The following is a 22,529-nucleotide window of genomic DNA, read 5'->3' on the forward strand; positions in this document are numbered from 1 at the left end:
CAGTACCTCTGGTGTTCACCCCCCTCCTACTTCTCATCTATATGTTGCCCCTTGGCAAGATCATCTGAAAGCACAGCATTAGTTTTCACACGTATGCTGATGAAACCTAGCTCTACCTCACCACCACTTTTCTCAACTCCTCCTCTGTTGTTAAATTATCAGATTGCTTATCCAGCATCCCGTACTGAATCAGCAGAAATTTCCTCCAATTAATTATTGGGAAGTCTGAAGCCATCATTTTCGGTTCCCGCTACAAACTCTGTTCCCTAGCTATCAACTCCATCCCTCTGCCTGGCAACAGTATGAGTCTAAACTAGTCTGTTTGCAACCTTGGTGCCATATTTGACCCTGATATAAGAATCCGACCACATATTCGCGCCATCATTAAGATCTCCTATTTCCACTTCTGTAACATTACTCGACTTATTCCTGTCTCAGCTTATCTGCTGCTGAAACCCTCATTCCTGCCATTGCTACCTCTAGACTTGACCATTTGAAAGCACTCCTGCCCTGTCTCCTACATTCTATTTTCTGCTATCCTGAGATCATCCAAAACTCTGCTGCTTGAGTCTTAACTAGCAGCAAGTCCCATTCATCCTGTGCTCACTGACCTACATTGGCAACATCTTAATTTTAAAATTCTCATCCTTGTTTTTGAATTTCTCCTTGATCTCGTCCTTCTCTATCTCTGTAATCCATTCCAGCACCACAACCCTCTGAGATATCTGCAGTCATATAATTCTGGCTTCTTGAGCATCCCTGATTTTAATTGTTTCACCATTGGCAGCTGCACCTTCGGTCGCCCAGGCTCTAAGCTATGGAATTCCCTTACTATAACTCTCCACCTCATTATCTCTATTACAGGAAGGACAGAATTGCTCTGGGGAGAGTACAGAGGAGATTTACAAGAATGTAGCCAGGGCTTGAAAATAGCAGCTATGAGGGGAGATAGGATAGGCTAGGGTTGTTTTCCTTAGAACAGAGGAGGCTAAAGGGTGACCTAATTGAGGTGTACAAAATTATGAGGGGCCCAGATGGGGTAGACAGAAAAGACTTGTTTCCCCTAGCTGAGGGGTCAATTAGCAGGGGGCATAGATGTAAGATGATTGATAGAAGGATTAGAGGGGACATGAGGAAAGTCTTTTTCACCCGGAGGGTGGTGGGCATCTGGAATTCACTGGCTAAGTTGGGGTTGAGGCTGAAACACTCAACTCATTTAAAAGGTACCTCGATCTGCATCTGAAGTGCTGTAACCTGCAAGGCTATGGGCCAGGTGCTGAAAAGTGGGATTAAATTGAGCAGCTAGCTTCTTTTTTCTCTTTTTGGCTGGCACAGACATGATGGGCTGAATGGCCTCTTCTTGCACTGTAACTTTTCTATGGGCAACATTTTCCCCCCATCGGGAGCAGGCGTGGGGAGAGGCGGGCCTCCGATCATCATCCCCCGTTGGGGCCGCGCCACCATTTTAGCGTGACGTCCGCCAGGAAGCGCTATGCGCTCCCTTTGCGGACAGTGGTGGGGGTGGAGGGATTCACTCAGCCGGAAGTGCGTGAAAGAGCACACAGATTTCCCTGAGGCAGAGTGCCTCAGGGAGATTGGCTCCGATTCAAAAGTTGAAATAAAGATAAAAAAAAAAATTCCCTGCCATGTCCCCTCTTGTGACACTGTCACATGAGTTGGGACATGTCCAATACTTTTATTTAAGCATTTGATAAAAATTTAATTATCCTCATGAAACCTCATCCTGCCCCTGGACGAGGTTTCATGCTTTTTTCGAGGCCCGGGTCAGCGAGCGGGCCCGCCCCCGCTCGCCGACTGGAAGATGCTAGCCTATGGTTCTATCTTGCTTTCTTCCTTTTAGACACTACTTAAAACCTCCCCCTTTAACCAAGCTTTAGGTCATCTGACCTAATATCTCCTTATGTGGCTTGGTGCCATATTTTATTTTACAATGCTTCTATGACATGCCTTGAGATGTTTTATTACATTAAAGGCATTGTATAATAACATGTCACAAAGGCTGCGAGGTCCAAACAGTTTTGGGTGCACCAAGACTGACTATACTCTGGTTAAGTACAGAACAGGTCTCAGTAAAAAATATTTCTAAAAAAACATGCAAAAATCTGCTATCAAACTCCAGAAATCTCAGTTGCAATCAGATGACTTCATCCGATACAGCAGCAAAAGATTGGGGTGAAAATCTACACCAGTACATTATTCATAAATCCAGGAAACATGTGTGTGTTGGTCTTTTGCAGTGAGTACGTAGCTTTGAACTGAGAAACAGAAGGTTTCAGTGGACATACCTTAGAAGCGGTGCAAACGATTGAGGAAATTTGTGCGCAGCAATGCTTCACCATATAAACGCCAAAAGTTAGATACATGCAAATTTCCTTCAAAAAGAACATATATGCCACTGTAGTTATGACAAAAGATTCTAAACCAATCCAGCACTGTCCTATCCATATACCTTTGAAACAAGAGCTTTATGTTTATGTGAGCTGTATTTAATGGCCATATCAAGACGCTCCGAGTCAGGGATGCGCAGAACGGTCCAAATACGTTGCAGTCTGTTCTGGATATCGTTTAGATCTTCAATGTTAGGTACTTTCCCAAGCTGCTTCTGAATCTCTATATATTCCTATTATTGGAAGGAAGGGAGAGTTGGAAGAATAAACAAAAGCTGGTAGAGGTTGTACATTTTTTATACACACTTCAGCCATTTTTATAAAAAGGCCATGTTACTCTACTAAAAAGCTTAGCTTTACCCATTTTACCCTATTTTACCCTATTTGTCGCAATGGTTTGCTCTTAGGGCATCAACAATAATGTTCTAGGCTTGCCATTAGGAAACAGCAGTCTTTGTTTTAGCGGGTGGGTGGGATGCGGGAAACGGGACAGGACAAGATCTTCTGATATTTCATCCCTCCAGTGAGGAATTACTGGCGACAATGTGGCTGGGATCATGAATTCAGAAAGCGAGGGTTCAAGATGAAGTTATTAAATATCTAGATGATGAAACACAATTAGAATCAGTCAAAAAAGATTTCGGAAAGGAAAATCATATTTGACAAACTGGATAAGAGTTCTTTAACAGACGTGATAGATAGAAAAAAATGCAATGGATAGAATGTACATGGGTTTTTACACAGAACACTATTGAAGAAGATTAAGTATGGAATTAGGAAAAGGATGGTCAACTGAATGAAAAACTAGTTAGCAGAAAACAAAGAGTAGGACAGTTTCTCAAAGTACAGGAAAGCAGTACAATAGCAAGGGAGTTATGGCAAACCTTTATAAAACACTGGTTGAGCCTCAGATAGAGTACCGTGTTCAATTATGGGCACCACATGTTGGGAAAAAGGTCAAGTCTTTGGAGACGGTGCAGAATAAATTTACTGGAATAGTACCAGGGATGAGGGACTCCAGTTATGTGGAGAGACTGGAGAAGTTGGGGTTGTTCTCCTTAGAGCAGAGAAGGTTGAGAGAAGATTTGATAGATATGTTCAAGATTGTGAAAGGTTTTGAAAGAGTAAATAAGGAGAAACTTTCCAGCGACAGAAGTGTCAGTAACCAGAAGATACAGGTTTAAGTTGATTGGCAAAAGAACCAAAGATGACAGGAGTGTGTGACTAATTGCATAGCTCCTTTAAAGAGACAGCAAAGGCAAGATAGGTCAAGTGGCTTTCTTCAGTACTGTATGATTCTATTCTTCTAGAAGTGAATAATGGAATTTGGGGAAATTAGATTATGACTACTGCTCACATGGAAAATAAACACCAGCATGGGCCTCTTTCTTTGCTGTTATTTATTTGTAATTCTCTGAGAACTAGCACTTCCAGCATGCAGCAATGCAGGACATGGTCCCAAGCTGGCCTATTTCTTCAGTAACCTCCTCCATTATAAAATATAACTAAAACTTTTTCCAGCTTTCCTGATCATTTTAAAAAATGAACAGTAAGAGCTACTAAAGTTAAGTGCTAATAAAATCAAAGGCAATGATGATCAAATTTAATCAGCAAAAACAATATAAGTACTAAGTGTCACTGACAATTGTCTCTGGATGCAAACAATAACTTTGAACAATTGCCTATATAATTGAGAGTATACAATTACAGCAAGTGAACAACTGCATTTCAACTCACATCTCTAAGTCTTGATTTTTAATAACCTGTATCTATATTTTCTAAGCTTGGATAAGCAGAGTGCACCTTTATAGGGAAAGGAGATGCATGTCCCATGAGGCTTTCCCAAATTCTATTCTATTCTGTCCTATTCATGTGGATTTTTTAACAATTTCGTTTGAAGCCCTTAGGTACAGCAATGTGTCAGCACACATAATGAGAGCTCAAAAATATTATTAAAAACATCTTGATGATAAATTAGATGATACAAGTGGATCAATTATTGAAGAATTGAAAAAATGCAAATGTATAGCCTCAACAGCAATAGGACAGCAATGATATCTTCAACTACAATAATCCACGAAGACTTTAGTACTAAGTCCCAGAAAGATCATGGCCACATTTAGAATAATTCAAATCCTTACACGTTGCTACATTGTCAAGCTGTTCCTGAAGTGAGAAAGTTGCTTAATATTTTGTGCTTGCCATGAAAATGACACATGTATCAACATATAGGTTTACCTAAAGGATGTATGCAATATCTGTGCTATTATCTTCCCCTATATGTTATTTCAAAGCACTTAGTCCTACTGGCAGGTGACCATCTGCATTACAACAGGACATAAAATGATATGACACAAAAGTCATTACCTTTTCACCTGCATGGACAATCTTACCTTGGCAACTGTAAAAGCAAAGCAAAACAAATCAATAAAAACAAGATTAAAATAAAAGTATTCTACATTTAGGTTTAGCAATAAAAATTCATGACAGCACTATTAAGGATATATGATAGGAGACTGCAAACAGAAATAACAGAATTTGCACTACATCAACACATAATTTATATTCCCCAGTAATAACATTTACCATATTAACAGTTGGAATTCTAATATATAGAACAACTTAAACACAAAAGTACAAGAATAGAATAATACACTGGAGAACAGCATTTACTTGAAATAAAGTGCCCAGCGACGTTGGATTCCAGAAACCTGATTTCCCCAATTTCACATTGGATATCATTCCTATGGCATCTGGAGTTCAACCAAAGATCAAGCTTTACTGATGCCAATAGGTTTGGTTTGGCATTATAGAGTGAGTATCTTGTGTTTCAAAATATACAGCCCTCAAGTTGTAACCGCAAAAATTAGTTACACATCAGTTTTTAACTCATCTGTGATTTTCTTTTGTTCAACAAATTCACCCTCCCGACCACCTGCTTTCAGATACACACACAGTTCTTCAACCATCGTTACTCATATGTTTTCACCTTATCAGGACTTATCAGGATGTTAATAGCACAAACATCATAGCAATCAAGCACTCACAGCACAGTTTATTCTGTGAGAAACCCGGAATGCATGCAAAGCAAAATGATTACGGAAATCTGAAAACATTATGGCCTAGAAAGTCATTGGCGTGTGGCTGCAATAGGCTAAGCATCGAATATGGTGGGCAGCATGGACACTCCTCTCCTGCTCCAAAACTGTGCCGTCCACCATAATGGATTTGGTTCCTCCATAAGCATCCAGGGTGCATGCCAGAAATATGCTACTAAATACTTAAATAAGGCCCATGCTGCTACCAGAAACACATCCACTTTGCAGTACAACCCTGAGCGGGTATCTAAATTTGAGGATGCATGTTGCACAACTTTGCCATCATGAGGGGCAAACCTTTACAAGCAGCTGGGCAGCAACTAATGTGGCAGGGGGAAGGCCAGGAGTAGGAGGAGAAGGAGCAGTATGGAGAAGAGGATGATCATGTATGACCTCAACCTCTAGTGCCTCTCCCAGCCAGAGCTCGCAGAGACAAATATGTCGAAAAGCGTTTTATCTAAATAAACCTATCCCTCCCCAATGTGCCAACATCCTACATTAATCACTATTTATCTCTCAATCCCTTCCTTCTGTTCCCATTCATGGGCTATGTCCTTACTTAACTATAAAGGCAAACACCAACACAAATATTATCATATGGTCCATGGTGGACAGTCCATGAAGTCCCAACACTCGTTATAACGAAACACTTCCACTCTCTAAGCCTTGATGTAGATTCCCCAGTGTACTATCATTGTCTGGTTAATGCCCATCAGTCTTCCTCCAATAGCTTGAGTCTTTGAAGTCAGCATCTGAATCCTCTGCAACAGACCAAGTACACTTTCACTTCCTCCAGCCAGTGAGCAGCTAATCCCCTGCCTTATTTTAATGACATCTCAGCCCACTGTTCACATGATTCCTGGGATTGGGAGCAGCACTTTTTCACAAGCACGATCAAATTTCTGGGCCATGTCTCTGATGAAGTTATTCTAGGAAACTTTCTTTCATTCAAGGATAGGCTACAAACTTTCTTTTTTAAGACAAAAAGGTTTGCTGGGACTGAAATGCTACCTTCTGATGGAGGTTCTTTTCCCAGGCCTCCAATCATTACAGTGTTAATATTCCATGTTCCAGCGGTAAATTCCTCTTTTACAAGGCGCATTTCCGCAATTTCCATTTCATCTTTCCTGTTTTTGGAAAGGAAATAGATAAATTAGGTCCTTCCTCCTGCTGTAGTGATTGTAAACAAAGCTCATAGTGACCCAAATTTTGCAGTGGTATTGATGCCAAAGCTATCAGTATTCACCATCATTTACACCACTGAAAATGACAAAAACTTCAGTTCTTTGCACATGCACAGAATAACACTAAAATTCATAGTTGCTGTCAGTCATTCTACCCTCCTCCAGGGGGTGTGCTGTTGAGCATCTCCCAGAAAGCAAACCCAAAGCAATCAATGAATTCATGAAAACTTCCAGTTTTGTGCTATTAATCCTGTTGTAAAAACCCTTTAAAAAGTTACACCCTATTTAAAGAGTTGTACCTGGGTTTTCAACAGTGTACTAACTTCAGAATTGCTGCTAAACACCAAACAGTTTATAGCTGTGAAATGTCAAATTTCACCATTATGGTAAAAATAAAATTTGCTTATACTGATATTTCAGTTTCCAATTAAATCCAATTATAATAATTCATTTTGCTATCTGAAAATTTAAATTGAAAGTGAACGATAAAATGCTTTTAACTTGCTGGTTTGCTATCTGTGAGAACACTTCAATGTGATTGGTTTCTTACCCTGCTTGCTGACATTACTGCTGCTGCACACCAGCTGATCCCATAAGTTAAATGCCAGATTAAAACTGATGTCAGGAAAGGGAAAGTCCATGCTGGATCTTTATGATTTCCTTTCTTCGAGGTCAGTGCCAAATGCCATTCTTTTGCAGCTAATGGCACAATCTAGCCCAATTTGATCAGTATTTTAAATTATGATTGTTAATTCTAATTTAAAATGCTCTATATCTGTGAAAAAAATTTTAAACAGAAGCTGTTTACCGTTTCAGCACTGCTTCTTGAGCCATAAGTATTTTTCTTGCCTCATCTCCTTCATCCTCACTGTCATATAAATGAAAGGCAACTCCTAAGTAGTCAGTGCCCTGTAAAAACAAAAGAAGGCAAGAAAGCTCTGATTAATTCTACTAAATCCTAGCCATTAACATAGATACTAATGTATTGTTATATTCTGTTTTTGCCTTTCACAGGTGATTAAATGGTTCAGAAGGGATTAGAGAATAGCTAATGACCGAGAGTTGTCACAGCCCCACGAAGCAAAATTTGTAGAATAACAAGAGTCCATTTTTACCATAGGAACTAAAGTACAGTCAAAACAATATAAAATATCCAGTCACTGCCCTTATTATGTTTTAGGAAGTCTCAGTACCATTATTAGACATAAAGTAGAAAGACTTTTAGAAGTTACAGCACTGTCAGTCTCTATTGAGTACCAATAACGTTGGATGTATTGTACAAACTATTTTTCAATGAAAAGAGACACAAATTGTACAATTTTAAAAAGGCAAATAAGTTTATTTTTGAATATATTAGATACTGTGCTGTATTGAGTAAGTGCAGCACAATGAAAATGTCACCCACGAAATTCAATAATGCCCAAAAACTGGCACAGGGATCATGATATGCAATTACCTCGTGTCCATTGCTTTTGATGCAGACAGCAAGCAAACTTCGCATGGACCTGCTTATTTGCATGATTTCAGCATGCTGGCTGCACCCCTGTGCAGGGGACTCAAAATCATGAGAGGTTAGCACAAGTTCAAGCTAGCCTGCAATACTTGAAGACAGCAAGCACTTCCTAAAGGGGAGATGCATTTTGACTGCAGCAGGTGCTGGAAGTGGCTGGGAAACAGTGCCTGTCGTGCAAGAAGAATGTCAAAGGCACAACAGGTGAGAGAACGGGTTCCAAGGTTCTCAAACACAACACTGGTGACATTGGTGCAGAAGATGGACAGAAGAAGAGAGTTCTTTAATCCACATGAGACCAAGGGGCCCACAGACAGAGGCTATGAAGTACTAGCAGTCTAGCCCCAAGGGCCTGTATGCAATGTGAAATAAGTTCAATGACCTCGTGTGGTCAAGGTCAGTGAATGTGTCTTCAAATGTCATATCCCAGCAACTGCACCACCAGCCTCAAACTTTGCTCATGCACCACATCCCCATCACTCATCTACCAACAATCTCCATCAATCACGACTAATATGCCTTTTGCACAACTTGGTGTGCAAGCCTCACACTCACATCTTACACATACTGTCAGCTAATCAACCATGACAGCCACATTACTGAAACACATTGCATCAGACTCACTGACACACATCCCTCCAGGACCAGGAAGAGAAATCATGGGCCCTGGTGCTTCTCCTGTTTCTGGACTCCTTATCATCCCGATTAAACCCCTCACCAATATGGCATCTGGCACACTTTGCATCAGAAGCACGTGCATGTGCCAAAAACTCAATTTCAGAACTTTTAAGGGGCCTCATAGCACCCCAACATCCAGTCCTTTCTGTTTGTAAATCTTGCTAAATTCAAATTGAGTGTCAGAATTCCCTACATAACTACATCGACTACATCACTCCAAAAGACAAGGCTGAAGAATGCGCACCCATCTTCAGCCAGAAATGTCAAGTGGAGGATCCATCTTTGCCACCTCCAGAAGTCCCCATCACAAATGTCAGTCTTCAGCCAATTCCATTCACTTCATGTGATATCAAGAAATGGTCAAGTGCACTGGACAAAGTGAAGGCTAAGGGCCCTGACAATATCTCAGCTGTAGTACTGAAGACTTGTGCACCAGAATTAAAAATAATTTTTTGAAGGTATTAAAAATTATTTTCTAGTATCATTTGAAACTGCAAGTTCCACCTACATTTAAAGAAAATCATTCTTCGATGGTTCATTTCTGTATTTTAATCTATTGAATGCATTTATTCAGATTGATCCTTTAAATAATTTAATTACACAAAGATTGCTTATGAATATGAAGTGATAACATTTTCATTATAAACACAAACTTAAGCACAAAATAATCCTGCCAATGATAAATGGTCATTACCAGTAATAGGTAATAAAATTGATTCTAAAGCAGATTAAACTGCAATACATTATAACAGGACTTACAACAGTCTAGTGTGTAAGAATTTAATGGATGGATTTGCAAAGCAGGCATTTTACATCCTTTTACACCATCCAACAAGATATCTAAGTAGTTTCAGTTAAAGTCTGTAGCAATTCTTAATGCTTATTGACGGCTATCAGCTGATGCAAGAACCATAGTGGTTTAGCAATACATAAAGATAAATTAATACTGCAGCAAAACAGGATTCTGCTTTTAACTTTTCCATGCAACTTCTACCCCTCCCCAAGAATGGAAAACTGCGTGCAGACTCTACTTCACCTCTCATTTCCATAAAAGAAGTCAATTTACATTTTAAACAAATTCTTTTACTTGCAGTGCAGCACTGCTAACTCTCTCTGCTCTGCACTCCCCCACAATAGTTGGTGATATTTCCAGACCATTGCCCAGCCTGTGCTCAAATCACTGGAACTCATTTTTTGAGGACTTAACTATGGCCAACACAAGAAGTTAGGGCTCACAGATTTTCTAGTATGCCCAGATCCCAGCCCCCAGCATAGTCAGATAATTATCTACATTATCTGGACTGGCCACCTCAATTTGCTACAGATTCCACATTTGTTAGCAGCTCCAATCTAGTTGTCAAAATAATCATCGTTGGCCTTATTTCCCCTGTCAATCTCCCTTTTCCCCGAGGTGGCAATACTCTACGACACAGCAAGTGCTCTATCTAGTGGCCTGGTTAAGAGCCAGTAAATCTTACCTACCAAGATCAGTCTTTGTGATGGCCACAGATTTTAGCTGCTTTGCTGCAGTCTTTGCTAACAGCATCTTCCCCAAACCCTTCTCACTGCCTTATCTGAGCCAGTGCTTCATGAGTTAATAAATATCTCACACTCCCTAGATGGAAAAGGCGTCCCTTGTGCCTGCACAGACTTAGGCAGCCACACCGCGCAACAGTGCCTTGTTATCAAGCACACACATGTTGTCTTCTTTGTGCCCATTTGAAGACAGGAGCCTGAGCCCCCTTAGAGCACAGGTCCCAGTGTTTTGCACCTTGTGCACCCCTCTCTCCTAGGCCTTGCTTCCCTCTCTCCTGAACAAGATGGCGGGCAACTACAGACAGCAAGGATTAACTGGTAGGGGACAGGTATGGCTGCATCTGGGGAGGTGGTGGTGTAGTGGTATTGTCACTTCACTAGTAATCCAGAGACCCAGGGTAATGCTCTGCCTGAGCTTGAATCCCACCATGGCAGATTGTGAAATTTGGATTCAACAGAAATCTGGAAATAAGAGTCTAATGATGACTATAAAATCATCGTCAAACTTAGCATTGACCTTGGCATGGATACTCATACTCATGGAATCATACCTTTGTCATTAAGCTATGAATGCAAATAATATTAATGGAAAATGTTTTTCTTTCAAAATAGAGATTTAGTCTGTGGGTGTGTCTTAATTGGATTAAAGGCAGCTGGTCTCGGTGCTTCGATGTGTAAGAGAGGTAAAGTGTATTTGCATGTTTTGAACAGAGCATTCAAGAAGGCAAGTGAAATCTGGCACCTAGCGAGCAGCCACCAAGCAATATGTTTATATTGCTAATAAAACTGGTACTATGAAAGGGGTTTTATTGTTAGAAGAGGTGGGTTCGAAGATGCTGGTGATACAATGAGAATTTACATTCAATGAGCTGTGCTAGGTATAACTTCAGCAGTTTTGTGTGTGCGGGACAGAGGCAATGTAAGATCAAAGCAGCTGTAAGCCTCCAACTGACTCCACAGGAACCAAAGTGAAAGGAACCTCATTTTGAATTTGTAAGGTGAAAATGCTTTGCCTGGTGTCTGATTAAGTCTATGGCCTGTATTTTTCCCACGTCGGGCAGGCTCGGCAGGAGCGGTTGAGCCACCCGTGATTGGCTACGCACCGCCATTTTACGCAGGCAGGCCTATTAAGCTCACCCAGTGTAATTCACGAGTGATAGTGCTCAGTGCTACCTGTGCAGGTGGGGAGAGTCGGAGCCAGCGCTCTTTTACACGAATGCGCATGAAAGAGCACTTCAATTTCCTTGAGGCACGGAGCTGTCTCAAGGAGATTGAAGCGCTTTTGAAATAAATAAATAAACGGGAAAAAATGTAATGAAACATGTCCCCTCATGTGATTGTGTCACATGAGATGGGGCATGTTTTTAAATTTCAGGAGACTTTTTAATTCAATTTGTTAAAGCTTTAGGAAACCTCATCCCGCTTGTGGATGAGGTTTCCTAAAAAATGTAAAGGCCGCTTGGCCTTTTCGCCTGCCCGCCAACCGTTAGGTTTGCCTAACCATAAGTTTGACATTAATTAGTTCCTTAATGGCCTTAATAGGCCTTGTAATTATTGGCAGGCACACAGCCGACTCTGGCACGCACCCGCCGAACAAAACATCGTGAGACAGCGCGATGATGTCGGGACACACGTCTGACGTCATCGTGCGTCATTTTTCGTGCTGGCGTGTCGGGCCCACCACTGCACGCGCCGACTGAAAAATCCTGGCCTATGGGTTGCTGTTGCCTTAACGGAGATTAGTTTGGGAATTTGTTAAAAATTATGATAGTAGTAATTTATAGCCATGTGTATATATTTAAGCTGTGTAAATTAAAATAATATTTCATTTTGTTTAATATAAAACCTCTTGAGAACTGGTGGTCTGATTCCTGAATTTAGAATCGCATCTCAAACATACCACTTAAAAAGAGGTTTTGATAGTTGTTTAAAGTTTCCCTCTGGGATTTTTAAATAACTCAGCTTTACCGAAAGGCTGTCTTGTAACAATCTTACAGACAATGTCCCAGACACCACCACCATTACTATCCCTGGGTATGTCCTGTCCCATCGGCAGGACAGACCCAGCAGAGGTGGCAGCACAGTAGTACATACTAGAGAGGGAGTTGCCCTGGGAGCCTTCAACATCATCGCCAGACCATGAAGTCTCATGGCATCAGGTCAAAAATGGGCAAGGAAACCTTCTCTGATTACCATGTAGCGCCACCACCTCCTCCCCACCCACCCCACCCCCCCACCCCCCAACCTCAGTTGATGAATCAGTCCTCTTCCACGTTGAATACCACTCAGAGGAAGTGCTGAGGGTAGCATGGGCACAGAATGAACTCTGGGTGGGGACGTCAATGACCATCACCAAGAGTGGCTCGGTAACACCATTACAAACCGAGTTAGCCGAGTCTTAAAGGACATAGCTGCTACACTGGGTCTGTGGAGGTGGTGAGGAAACAAGAGGGAAAAATGTACTTGACCCCATCCTTACCAATCTGCCCATCGCAGATGCATCTGTCTATGATGGGATCATAAGGAATGACTACCGTACAGTCCTTGTGGAGACAAAGTCCCATCTTCACATTGAGGATACCCGCCATCACTACCACCGTGCTAAATCAGATAGATTTTGAGCAGATCTACCAACTTAAGTCTGGGAAGCCATGAGGTGCTGTGGGTCATCAGCAGCAGCAGCAGAATTGTACCCAACCACAATCCGTGACTGCATGGCCCAGCATATCCCCCACTCTACCATTACCACCAAGCCAAGGGATCAACCCCGTTCAATGGAGAGTGCAGGACATCATGTCAGGAGCAGCACCTGGCATACCTAAAAATGAGGTGTCAACCAGGTGAAGCTACAACACAAAACTACTTGCGATAAGGCTGAAGCATTTGCAACAATCTTCAGCTAGAAGTGCGGAGTGGACGATCCACCTCAACGTCCTCCGGAGGTCCGAGCATCATAGATGCCAGTCTTCAACCAATTTGATTCACTCCACGTGATATCAAGAAATGACTGAAGGCACTGGATTCTGCAAAGGCTATGGGCACTGATAATATTCCGGCAATAGTTCTGAAGACTTGTGCTCCGGAACTTGCCACGCCCCTAGCCAAGCTGTTCCAGTACGGTTACAATACTGGCATCTACCCGGCAATGTGGAAAACAATCCAGTTATGTCCTGTACACAAACAGCAGGAAAAATCCAACTAGGCCAATAACCGCCCTATCAGTCTACTCTCGATCATCAGTAAAGTGATGGCAGGGGTCATCAGCAGTGCTATCAAGCGGCACTTGTTAGCAATAACATGCTCACAGATGCTCAGTTTGGGTTCTGCCAGGGTCACTCAGTTCCTGATCTCATTACAGCCTTGGTTCAAATATGGACAAAAGAGCTGAAATCCAGAGGTGAGAGTGAGAGTGATTGCCCTTGACATCAAGGTAGCATTTGACCGAGTGTGGCATCAAGAAACCCCAGCAAAATTGGAGTCAATGGGAATCAGGGGGAAAACTTTCCACTGGTTGGAGTCATACCTAGCACAAAGGAAGATGGTTGTGGCTGTTGGAGATCAATCATCTCACTTCCAGAACATAATTGCAGGAGTTCCTCAGGGTAGTATCCTAGGCCAAACCATCTTCAGCTGCTTCATCAATGACCTTCCTTCCATCATAAGGCCAGAAGTGGGGATGTTCACTGATGACTGCACAATGTTCAGCACCATTCGCGACTCCTCAGATGCTGAAGCAGTCCATGTCCAAATGCAGCAAGGTCTGTACAATACCCAGGCTTGGGCTGACAAATGGCAAATAACATTCGCGCACACGAGTACTAGGTAGTGACCATCTCCAACAAGAGAGAATCTAACCATTACCCCTGACATTCAATGGCATTACCATCACTGAACCCCCCCCACTATCAACATCCTGGGCATAAACATTGACCAGAAACTCAACTGGACCAGTCATATAAATACTGTGGCTACAAGAGCAGGTCAGAGGCAAGGAATCCTGCAGTGAGCAACTCACCTCTTGACTCCCCAAAGCCTGTCCACCATCTACAAGGCACAAGTCAGGAGTGTGATGGAATACTCTCCACTTGCCTGGATAACTGCAGCTCCAAAAACACTCAAGAAGCTTGACACCATCCAGGACAAAGCAGCATGCTGCTTGATTGGCACCTCATCCACAAACATTCATTCCCTCCACCACCAACGCACAGTGGCAGCAGTGCGTACCATCTACAAGACGCACTGCAGGAACTCACCAAGGCTCCTTAAACAGCACCTTCCAAACCCACGACCACTACGATCTAGTAGGACAAGGGCAGCAGACACATGGGAACACCACTACGTGGAATTTCCTCTCCAAGCCACTCACCATTCCAACTTGGAACTATATTGCCATTCGTTCACTGTTGGGGTCAAAATTCTGGAACTCCCTTCCTAATAGCATTGTGCATATAGCTACACCACATGGACTGCAGCGGTTCAAGAAGGCAGCTCACCACCACCTTCACACGGGCAATTAGGGGATGGGCAATAAATGCTGGCCTAGTCAGTGACACACACATCCCATAAAAAAAATCTCCCCGCCCCAAATGGAGGGGACAGTGATGGCCATCTTTGGAGTGGTTATGTCTGAGGCTGTGGCAAACAACATGGCTGAAAACATCGAAAATGATGGCATCCTCATTCCTAACCCTCCTTCTCACATCTCAGTTCCCTCTCATCCCACAATCCCTTCTGGTTTACAAGCTGCAGCTGATACATGCACCACTGCTTTCCCCATCCTCCCCTCAACACAGCCTACTCTTATGCCCTTTTCCATTCAGTACCCTAGAACTTATCAGATGGTGGTGGAAGAGGAAAAAGTTGAAGAGCAGGACGACAGTAATGGAGATGAAACAGTATCATTCGCTCTCAAGCTTGCAGCCACCAGCTCAGATACTGACACTGCATGTACTGCAGAGGTGGGATCTGCATGTGGTTAGCATGAGTGCATTAAGGGTGAAAGTGTGACACAAGTGCCAGCTTTATAGGAGGTGAGGTCACATATGAGTTCTGCAGCAGAGTACTCAGGTGAGGACTTCAGTGGGGCCGTCTTCAGAAAAAGGCACATAGAAATACTTGGTGTATTGTCAGGCCTGCAGTCACTATCTAGGAGCATCGAGTAGTCTCACACTAACTTTACACATGGCTTTGCGCAGAGGTTGGAGCCCATCATTATGAGCGTGGAATTGCTCATAATTCCAACTCCACTAACTACACTTATACAAGCAACCATGATGCAGCCTCTGATGGAAATGTCTCAACTTCCATTGCAGCACAATCAGAAGCCACTCAATGTCTGGGTGCTGCAGTAGAAGCTCATACTAAAGTCATGCATATTTAGCCAAAAATGTTCTGGCTGCAGCCACTGTGGCTGCAGATACAGTTGTAATATTGCTTTAAGAATGATGTCCCTTTAAAAAGCTCAACATGCAGATGAGCCAGATACCTTGATGTCATCATGTGACCAGGAGCCACGGCCTCTCTCTGCATTGTAGTACCCTAGACAACAGCTGTGTCTAGGGATTGCTCTGCTGCTTATACTGATTTAGCTGTAAATAAACCTCACCAAAGATCCTCAAGTAAACAGAATCCACATACCTCATTTGTGTTACATATATAGCATGAGGATATCACTAGATACCAGTGATCAGAGGGGTTTGCAGGGTCTCAAAAAAGTCCAGAAATCTGTGTTCTAACACTGGTGTATTACTCCAGGAGAGTGGCAGCAGTGCTGTTGAGCATGAACCTGGTGTGCTTGCTTAGGGAGACAGCGTTAGTGCTCCCACCACTTGCACACTGTCAGTAGCCTTGCTGTTGCCCACCAGCCAGCCCAGGCTGCTGCCACCGATGCCAAGATGGTGCAATCCAAAGTGGGGCCTTCTAATATACGAGTTGCACAAATTGTTCTGCAAGGCCATCTGCAGTCTTCCCCATTCGAAGTCTGTAGCCTTCCACCAGCCATGTTGCAGCCAGTGGAATAACTGCAGGAGTACCAGGACAGGCAAAGATGCATGGAAGAAGGCACCAAAGGAATGCACAAAGATGATTAGTTAATTTTGTATATTGGAATATTGGATGGTTTGGTTGAGAAAGGTTCTTGGAAATTTTTTAAGGTGGCTTTTATTTCAGTATTGTGGCCAAGTGGATGCTGTGATGGTCTGCAGTAGAGAGAAGGTAAGTCACGGTATTGCTACTGAATGGGGAATTGGATTGCTTATGCTGGCACTACAGTCAGATAAACCAATCATGGACATCCTGGCTGGAAATAGCCTCTGTGTTTTCCCCCTCCCTTCCTCCTCAGTTACTTGCCTAGTGGCAAAAGCTGTGCCCTCATGATGGCAAGGCAGTGTAGGATACAGCAGACCGAAATGAATTGTGACACATGCTCTAGAGGGCTCTTCTAGAGCAGTCCAGGAATGGATATATTGCTTGAGCACCCCAGTGGTTTGCTCAATAACATTCTGCATGGCTGCATGCTACCTAAGTGTGCATGGGTTGCACATCTGAGTCATGAGCCAACTGGTTAGTGGATAGGCCTTGGTGTCCATTGTTTCTTGTGCTGGCTCAAATGCTGATGGCTTAGCAAACTGGCGTAGAATAATGACATCATGACTGGTGCCAGGATACCAGGCATTGACTTGCAAGATGCACCGAGTATGATGGCACATCAGCTGGACATTGAGGAGTGTTTCCCTTTGCAGCTGCAGTACTTCTCTGAATTTACATGCAGCTCTGCAAAGTGATGAGTGTATAGTTAATAGCACACTGCACCATGGGGAAACCTGCTATCCTGGCAAAGCCGCATGTTCACTCTGCCTTCTTCTCTTTGGAAAGGGACAGTGCAAAGAATTCCCCTTTCTTTGCATACAGACTTTCAGTCATCTCCCTTATACAACAGTGGATAGCCCCCTGTCCCAGCCTGGAACGAGACTGACATGCAGAAGTTGAAGACCACAGTTACCTTTACTGGTGTTGGCTATTATGACTTAGCCCTGCTCCATGGCTACAAGTCTGCCTGCACAGATGGCAAATTCCTGTGAGCACATCTTTAATAAAATGAAAATATTGCATACACTTCTTCATTGAGATTGAGATATGAGAATTGCTCCCTGAAGATACTCGGTGAATAGAGGCTCCTGTTAAAGCCCTTCTGCCCCCTCCTCCTCCACTCCCTTCAAGCAACTTATCCTCCTTTGTGTTGCCTCTGTTCATTCACTCTGTAATGCTCCGGGCCAAGGGGGCTTCCTTCATGCTAATGTAACAACTGTGACCGAACTTCTGGCTATTATGAAATATGGCAGGTCCTGAGGATTTGAAAGATAATATACAAATGCAAATCTCTATTTCAAAGTGAATATTAGTGGAAATAAATGGGCATGATTCAGGAGAAGGATTAGTTTTACTTAAACCAGTATGAAGACAAATGCTAGGCAATGTTTTGCCACTTACACCTAATTCACAGTAGGTAGATTAATAAGTTTTTGCATGATAAAGAGTGAATTCACACTAAAAGTTTAACATTACTGTGAAATCGTTAAAGCGTTTCATTGGCAATGACCTTAATGCAGTGTAAATCAGGTGCTACAGCCTAAGCTGACTCCAAAGCAAAGGGGAGTCTTACTTTGTTTCATTCCAATGTCAGATAAGGACCGAACTCCAAACTCAGACTAGAGTTACCCCAAAGCTGCAACTTTGCTCCAATGCTGCACTTCACATGTAACTACAACCTTATAATTAAAACCAGGATAAAATAAGATGAAAGTCAAGGTTTATTATTACAACATAATTTAATTTGATAAATGATGACATTAAAAATCAAGGTAAGTAATTGAAGTTTGGACATCAAATCTGGAAAAGAGCATTTTCTTTTACTTTGGTCACAATGTTGGTATGATTAAAATAAATCCTCATTTATCCAAAATATTTAGGAGAAAGGAAATTAATTTGGATGAATGAGTAGCCCGTTACACCCAAGGACAAACTCGCTACAATAGGACCACAATTCAGAGATAGAATTACAATATAGACAAGATTCTCCAACTGGTGTTCACATCTAATGAGGCTCTATAGTGGGGATGTAGCTTTACTGAATTTATTCTCTAGTACTATGGCAGGGAAGTAAAAACAGAATACATGTTAAAACACCTTGCCAAACAGTGCATTTCATTACATCTGGAATTAATTAAAGTTGATGTTCATCCTTAATTAATATTTAATGCAATTTTTGAAATGGTTCTAGTTAACGCAAAGGGATTTGATCAGGGCCATCATAACACTGGAGAGTTGCACAAACAGAACATTCCCACTCTTTCAGTTAACTCTGACATTGAGCTGCATTTCCAACACACAATCAAAGCACAGTGTCACAGTGGACTGCCCTGTTTGCTTTTTTTTCATATAAGTACAACATCAAAAACATACAATCAAGCTTTTTCCCATTTAATTTTGGGAACGGTTACAAATATAGCAAAAATATTCTTACAAAAAGGATTAAAAACACTCTACTTCATTATGATCTTTTGACAACTCTAGGTCAACAATCCAGCAACATACCTGTGTAGAAATGTAGTTTAAATAATCATGCACTGGAAAAACATTTTTGGACTGATCCACAGATTCAAATGCAGATTCGTCAGCTTCTTTCTTTATTATTAAATATCTGTAAAACATTCAAACAGATGATATAAACAAACACGTGGAGTACTTGATTCTCCTTAAAAAGTTGATGCTGCGAAGTGGCTGCATTTTTTGGTTTGTGTTATTAATAACTAGAGATTAGGCCATTAAATTGTACTGAGGTATGCAGAGCACTTCAGGTACATTTACAGTAGTATTCATTTTAAGTAAAGCCCCAGGCAGTTGAGGGACTGGGTGAAACAACTGTTAGAATGCAGCACATGTTGATTCAGGTCTTGGGGCTGTTGTGTTGATGAGAGGGACAGTTTGTGGTCAGTAAGAATGGGCCCCAAATTACTCAGCTTTTTCTCTACTTCCAAGAACAATTTGAACATCATTTGCTCTGACTGGCAAGTGTCGCATTTGTGTGTCAACCACATGTTTGTCATGGGGAGGGCTGCACTTATGGGATACAGTGATTGTTTTGGCTGGTTCCTCTGATCAGTGGTCTCTTGTCATGGTTCTTGGTTACTGGTATGCGTGACCTAATACATCATCATCTACGTCATACATCAGCATATCCATTCTGTTCACCCTTACACTACACCTCCCCCACTCCTAACAACTGTGTGATCTACTTTTTAACAACAATATGAAACTATGGGCCTGAACTTCCATGGAGTGGCAATCAGAGTCGGAATGCCACTCCGCTCCTAGTTCCTTATCTTGAAGCCCAGGCGACCCTTCTTGCCTGACTCAGGCTGGGTGAGGGCAACGTGCCCCTCAGGCCTTCATTCGAGGGCTGCACAGTCGGATGCAGGGAAGCCACGACCCCCTTTTTATGGCACTATCTGCTGTAACTTACCTGTAAAGCAGGTAAGTTTAAAGCTCCAGCCACTTTCAAACCAGGGAAAAGGTAAGTTTGTAAGGTAAGTGAGTAGGATTGGTTGGGGGGAGGTTGGGTGGTCAGTAGCGGGGGGTGGGTGGGGAAGGAAGGGGTCTGGTAGTCAGTTGGGGGAGGGGGGGATCGGTGGTCGGTGGGTGGATGGGGGCTGGATAGTCAATAGATGAGGTGGAGTTCAAGTGATCAGTGGAGGGATCAGTTGGGGGTGAAATCAGGATGGTGCAGTTGGGGGGAGGTTGTAGTCAGCGGGTCCCATGCGGGTTGGGGAGTTAGGGGCATCCAGTGGTGGGGGGGAGTGTGAAGGGTAGTTGGGGATTCCGTGGTGGGTCAGGGGGTGGTGGTGGCGGGTTCCATGGGAGGTTGGGGGGTGTGGGATATGTCCCATAGTGGTCGGGGGGGGGGGGAGAGTGAGTCCCGTGGGGGGCTTAGGGGGCATGGGTGGAGTCCCATGGGGGGCCAGGGGGTTGGAGGACTCCCGTGTGTTCTCACGGGGATGCGGGGAGTTTCTATGGGGGCTGGGGTGCAGGAGTCCCACAGGGGGTGCGGAGGGAGTCTTGTGGGGGACCAGGGGATAGTCTGGAGTCCTATGGGAGGTCAGGGTGGTGTGTGGGATCCCGTTGGGGGGTTGTAGTGTGGAGTAGGGGGAGTAGTCATGGGTCCCGTGGGGGAGGTTAGTACAATAGTTACCCAAAAGCTAGGAGTGGTTTTGATTCTTCTAACTTTTTCTGGGTAACTATCCCTGTAAGACAGTCCGAACCATCCGAAATTTGTGACTTATACACTTTTGGATCTTTCGGATGATTCCCAGTGCACGGCAATTGTTCAACAGAGGTTTGAACTTCCTGGGCAATTGCAATCCTTACCTGGGGACTTCCAGTGGGGGGTTCCCCAGCGCATCTTTGGGGTGCCCCCCAGATACACTGCTACACTGCCCTGAAGCTCGGAAGTTATGGGTTTATTTCTTTAACTATTTATATTGCATTTCTGTAACTCCCTTTTTACAACTACAGATTGTATCCATTTCCAACTCCTGCTCTTCCCCCTCCCCAAGTTGCAGTCCTGAGGGATTTAGTTTCCCACAGTATTTTCATCCTTTAGGGAAGACGTCTTGGAGGCACACTGGCCTTTTTCCTTCCTGAGAAGGACATCAGCATTGGCAAAATATGACAGCAACTTTGCAGCATTTCTGGTAAGTAGAGTGTGGACTTCAGGATTACTGAACTGCAAGGACAATGAGTCGTTTGTGATGAAAGACTGATCCAGGAGAAAAGACTGAAGGTCATCTATGTCTGGACTCTCTGGGACTAGAAGAGAAGAAATCAGGATTTTCTGAGGAATGTTTTACTCTCTTGAAGCACACAGGGAAAAACCTTTAGAAGATGAATAATCTTCAACTCCAATGAAGATTCGCACAGCTGTATCATTCAATGTTGCATTGAAGATGGGAAAGGTATTGAAGATCTGAGATTCCGATGAATCTGAATGATGAAGGAAAAAAATAAGAAAATTCCAGTAAGGAAAAGAAGAAATGATTTACCGATAGTATTTCAGAAGGAATGTCTGCTTTGAGTAGGCAGTGGTAAGAGAGCCACACTTTTCTCTGAGTGAGGCTGCTCCAGCATGGGCAATGGGAAGAATTTTTGAGGATATGTAGACAAGACAGCATCATTTTCTGTAATGGGGTGAATTTCGATGACAAATGAAGACAAATTTCCTGTAGACAAATAACTTGGAGACAAGTTTGCTGTACAGGACTGGAAAGCTTTAGAAGTTCTGAAGATTTTGCCCCAGTTTCTGTATTGACGTACAGCTCTAGAGGGAAAAGAATTTTCAGCTGAGACTGAAATATGGGCCTGAATTGACTTTCACCCCTGGAAATAGGTGCTATCATCTCTTTGGCAAAATGATCGTCCATGAACTCTGACATGGAATCAGGCAAGCCATTCTCTCTGGAAGTCTCTTCATGGATAATGTGAAGATGGATGTTATTTTTTAAAATATTTTTGGGAATATGGTGGTATTCTGTAAAGAAGGCTGTGAATGTGTGTGTCCATGATTAATTAAACTGGGGAGAAGGTTAGTAAAGACAGCTTATCTGTGGGAACTGAGAGATGAAAGGTAAAGGTGCTGGATGCGTGGATTTGTAATGAAAGGCTATGGTGAAGTTAAATATACAAGTAAATAGGTTGGGTTTTAAAATTTGCATTAGGTGATAAGTAGGGATTTGACTTTTCAGCTGTTAAATTTCAAAGGATAGTTTAGAAGTGAAAGAGATTTTTACAACTTACAAAGGTTTCACAAGTAAATAAGGTTATTCAATTTTATTTGACCCAAAAGTGGAGGCAATAGGAAGACATGAAAGATATTTTTATTTTGGAAAACTTGAGTTCAAAGAGGTGCTTAGAACAATGGAGTCTAAGATGAAAGGGAAAAAAGATATTTAAGGAAAGATGTTTAGTTGAGTTGTGGTGGCTGTTTGGGGGAGATATCCTGAGACCAGCCCTGTGCTGAGAAAAGTTGTAAATTTGAAGCAGCCATCCAGTTTCAAGCCAGAAA

The 22,529-nt window shown here is 42.7% G+C and overlaps 1 protein-coding gene across 1 annotated transcript in view; it reads right to left on the bottom strand.

Moving 5' to 3' along the window:
* ccdc87 (coiled-coil domain containing 87) overlaps positions 1–22,529 on the bottom strand; it is a 122,994-nt gene that overhangs the window by 24,434 nt on the left and 76,031 nt on the right. Inside the window, exons 13-16 of the mRNA XM_078554627.1 lie at positions 19,007–19,112; positions 7,499–7,599; positions 6,474–6,633; positions 2,471–2,641 (exon numbers count right to left, since the gene is read on the bottom strand). Coding sequence (XP_078410753.1) covers positions 2,471–2,641; positions 6,474–6,633; positions 7,499–7,599; positions 19,007–19,112 — 538 coding nt within the window. The remainder of the gene's footprint in view (positions 1–2,470; positions 2,642–6,473; positions 6,634–7,498; positions 7,600–19,006; positions 19,113–22,529) is intronic.

The sequence above is a fragment of the Cetorhinus maximus genome, chromosome 12 (genome assembly GCF_964194155.1).
Source record: "Cetorhinus maximus chromosome 12, sCetMax3.hap1.1, whole genome shotgun sequence".
Lineage (NCBI taxonomy): Eukaryota > Metazoa > Chordata > Chondrichthyes > Lamniformes > Cetorhinidae > Cetorhinus > Cetorhinus maximus.